Source organism: Opisthorchis viverrini (assembly GCF_000715545.1).
Source record: "Opisthorchis viverrini unplaced genomic scaffold opera_v5_22, whole genome shotgun sequence".
Lineage (NCBI taxonomy): Eukaryota > Metazoa > Platyhelminthes > Trematoda > Opisthorchiida > Opisthorchiidae > Opisthorchis > Opisthorchis viverrini.
In genome coordinates, this window is record NW_008751678.1 from 1,935,216 (window position 1) to 1,939,521 (window position 4,306).

The 4,306-nt window shown below is 47.2% G+C and overlaps 1 protein-coding gene across 1 annotated transcript in view; it reads left to right on the forward strand.

Annotated features, from left to right (window-relative positions):
* Positions 1-1,173: 1,173 nt before the first annotated feature.
* The window catches only part of T265_01982 (hypothetical protein), a gene marked incomplete at both ends in the record, with an annotated part of 17,079 nt that continues 13,946 nt past the window's right edge, over positions 1,174-4,306 (forward strand). Inside the window, 3 exons of the mRNA XM_009166120.1 lie at positions 1,174-1,296; positions 1,333-1,638; positions 1,677-1,962. Coding sequence (XP_009164384.1) covers positions 1,174-1,296; positions 1,333-1,638; positions 1,677-1,962 — 715 coding nt within the window. The remainder of the gene's footprint in view (positions 1,297-1,332; positions 1,639-1,676; positions 1,963-4,306) is intronic.

A 4,306-nucleotide genomic window follows, 5' to 3' on the forward strand; every position in this document is an offset into this window, starting at 1 on the left:
GTCATCTCCTAGCAAAAGAAGTAAAAGGTGTAAGCTGATGAAAATCGCAACACACCAGTATGCGGCTCTGTTAGGAACGGCACCAAATACCGATTTTTCCGATTTCGCTAGCGTGATTCTTGGATTAACAGCCGCAGATAATCACCCCGTATTCTTCTGCAGGTTCACCAGCGAGACTGCAGCTTTCTTGATTGTAGGGCCCGAGAGCCCGATTGCTTGGTGTCACCCAACGAGCTTTGGATGGGATACTCCAAATATGTCTTCGTAATGGAAACTTTGCCGTCAGTTTCCGCCTGAGCCATCACGTGCTACTTGTTTACATCCATAAAAGCCGCACAAAGGGACGTCGGCTTGACTCAGATTGGTCCGATTAGAAGGAAAATCTGCATTGCGCTTCCGATTGAGAGAGTGGGTCCGGTCTCACTGTTGCTACGGGTAGAGTGGTGTTGACGCCGTGAGGAGGGCTAGACGGTCTTTATGTTTCGCAACCCTTCAGCCTCATACACCCACACTGTCCCAAGAACAAGAGAGTATGGCACAATATTTCACATTTAAGTCCAACAAACCCATTTTTCATCCACATTTGGTGATGATTTCGGTGAGTAGAATCTCGACAAAGAAGGGCTTCCGGCTGTCAAAATTTTTCACTTGCAGCCCATACGTGTGTGCGAAAATTCAAACCAACCGACAGCGATTTCGTTGGCCGGTGGAAGAATACTGAATTAAATTTCCACGATAGGACAACGAAACGAGAGTCAAAGAACGCTAGAGTGCTCAACGGCAAAATATACGAATATATGAAAGGGCTTGGCGTCAAAATCACCTCGATGATCCGTAACTCCCTGTCATCTGGTGGCAAGTTTCAAAAAGCCTCTACTTTCAAGTGTGAACTGAATAAAAAATGCTGAACTGACCTTGAAACCTCATTATGGCCTTGGGGCCCGGCACGCTCTTCGAGTCCTCTGATTTGTAATTGAGATGACAGCGGTGGAGAAACCCGTGTGGGATGATGTGGAGGTAAAATCATATTTGCGACGGACGGTTGTCGTTTCTAGGAAGAGGTAATTGAAGAAGTGATGCGAATGTCAAATGACGAGTTAGTTAATCGAGGTCGCTTGCTGGATGCGGAAATTCGAGTAATATCTTTTCTTCCCTGACTTACTCCATTAGTTCATGAAATCGGAGCTGCATCACGTGGATCATGAAATCAAAATGAAACAGGCGAAGGTAAAGGAGAGCAAAAGTAAAATAAAGATGAACAAAGCCCTTCCTTATTTGGTTGCAAATGTTGTAGAGGTGAGTGCGTGGTTTCACTTGTGCTTCATATCTCAGTTGTTGGATGTTTCCCCTCAAGACCAAGAACGAGAAGATGGCGCCAACGTTGACTTGGATTCACTGCGGAAAGGAAAGTGTGCTGTAATCAAGACGAGCACCAGGCAGACCTATTTTCTCCCTGTGATCGGGCTGGTTCCGGCTGAAGAGCTGAAACCCGGGGACCTTGTTGGAGTCAACAAAGATTCCTATCTCATTCTCGAAAAACTCCCTCCCGAATTCGACTCACGCGTAAAGGCAATGGAAGTTGATGAACGTCCAACAGAAAGGTACAGTGATATTGGGGGTCTCGACAAGCAGATTCAGGTGAGCTATTCGCTTGGCTTTGCTAACGTAGCCTTTAGGAACTAATTGAGGCTGTTGTCTTGCCGATGACTCATAAGGACCGCTTTGAAGCCATCGGCATCCAACCACCAAAGGGCGTACTGCTTTACGGACCGCCCGGAACAGGGAAGACTTTATTGGCCCGCGCCTGCGCAGCCCAGACAAAGTCAACCTTCTTGAAGCTTGCTGGACCGCAGTTAGTCCAGATGTTTATCGGTGATGGTGCTAAGCTTGTTCGTGATGCTTTTCAGTTGGCGAAAGAGAAGGAACCTTCGATACTATTCATTGATGAATTGGACGCGATAGGTATGCCTTTAAGAAATATGGACGGATGTCTTTTCACGATCCGCTGTTTTTACGCCATCCATAAGGTTTCATGGATACCTCAAGCTTGATGTTTGACCCTAGTCTGAAGGCCAGCGGGCTTGAGTTTGACGTCGCGTTCTAGACGTAAGTACCACGAACACTAGGTTACCTTTCACGGCGTCATATTAGGTCGGATGCAGGCGATTATCAAACAAGGTTTTTAATGTTCCTTACAATGCTTAATGGGGATTTCTCCAGCTTCATCGTTGCTGCTGCTGCAGTCTGCGGGAGAGTTCTCGTTGATGGACTTTTGCTCCATCGGTCTGACGCCCTAATAATCAGAATCGTTACTTTGCCACCCCCTGATGCTACAGCGTATGTAGACGACGGTGGCAATTGCGCTAACGCTGCTAGTTTCTAGCAAGATTGTCTGACTGGTTGAACCTGTAGATGCTGGGAGTGGCATGCCTTCCTTCCTCACTAGATCATCCACACGGGCTTGCTTCAAATAAGTTGCAGTGGCTGCTCAGCCATGGCTGTGACCAGCACTGTCGTGGTACAGAAGCATCAGGATCCCTATCCATGTTGCTCCATTTGAAACTACGTTGGAATACGAGGAGCATGAGCCTAAACGTGTCCATAGAATGGTAACAAAAATTGGTCGAGTGGACAACGGGAATCACGAATGACGGCGGAAAACGTCCCGGGCAGAAGTTCAGCGAATAGTTTGTTGGGAGATTTCCTGGTAAATTGGGCTAGTAGATCGTATGGTTGTGAACAGGCTAATATGCATAGAGACGCTGTTCAAGTCTTGATCAGTTCACTGGATAGACGGACGCCGCTTTTCAGCTGACATGATGGATGTTCTCTTTTAAAAATGCTCTCCATGTTTCGGAGAGTTTGATCATCATTCAGTGTGGGAACCGTCTTGGATAATGGCCTGAAGAAAATTTGGCTATCATAGGGTTTTCCGTGTGGTACGTTATTCATACAACGAGCAACTTTGGCTACTATTTCGTGGCTTTTCCGACAACCTCTGATCAATACAGCCTAAATGACCATGCATGCGCTACTCACTCCAATTAACAGAAGCCTGCGAATAGTTCGACATGCCAGCGACTTCTCAAAGGGACGAAAAATACTACTGAAGAAGGTGCGCTTCTGGTGTGCGAAATGGCTCAGTAGTTAGAGCGCGAATTTACTGACCGGAAGGTCCGTGGTTCGAACCCGACCTATGCATGTCGAATTCCCCTGTTTGGGCTTGGACAACCTAGCGGTATTCTAGCCCTTGTGCCTCCGGGAAGCATGGCAGCTAGGCGCTAAAAAAGGGTTACGGCTGAACGATTTTTTTCGATTTTCTGGTGTGCCGCATTAGCAATGTTGTGACTACTTCGATAGTTGTATTGGGTGTGACGGAAGTGTCCCTGGTAAAGACTGCACTAATCGCAGGGCGGAATCAGGTTCCCTATTTTGCATCATTTGTGGCGCAAAAATGCATGTCATTGGGCTCTGAGAGTCGCGTGTACCAGGATGCGGAAAGCGTTGTACTGTAAGATGTGGTGTATTCGGACAGATTGTTGGCTGTCTTCAGGTTTTTAATCATTGATGTCTCAGACGTCTTGTCGTCAACGAATTCGTAGCGTGGTAATCAGAAACGGCTATTTGGTTGTGCAGAAGGGATTTCAGTTGTGGAAAACGTCCAACACAGTCAGATGCGGTAGCTCGGCCACGTGCTACACATGCCGAAACATTGTCTATCGAGACGAGTTTTTCTCCGTACCTTATTCAAAATGCCGGATGGCATGGCAGTTAGGCAGAGCAATCTCGCCCCCTGCGTTGTGAATGTTAAGTGAGCTCAAGATGACTCCGGGGCTAGCGCGTGAGCTTACTATTCGGAAGGTCCATTTTTCGAACCCAATCCGGATGTCTCGATTGCTCATCTATTCCAGCAACCTGGTAGTATCTCAGTTTTCGTGCTTCCCTCAAGTGGCTTGATAGCGAGTCACACAAGGGGTGTTACAGCTGAACGACTGTTTATTATTTATAAACTCTAAGTTGTAAGCAGCTTTCATAAGAACTCAAGCTAGTCTATCTTGTAGTACGGCTCTTACTGACCTGACGACAACACACAGGAGCATTGTGCTGGCTCGCTAGTGTACCTCAGTTGTGATATGTATTGACTATCATGAGCCGGCTGTTAAAAGTGGAACTTGCCATCACCCACCGTCACGAAGAGACTGGACCTTAACTTGCCATCACCGTCACGAAGAGACTGGACCTTACCGTGGTGTGACGGTTTGCGCACCTCAGCGATCCATTGAGCTATATTGGAGAGTGTGTGTCC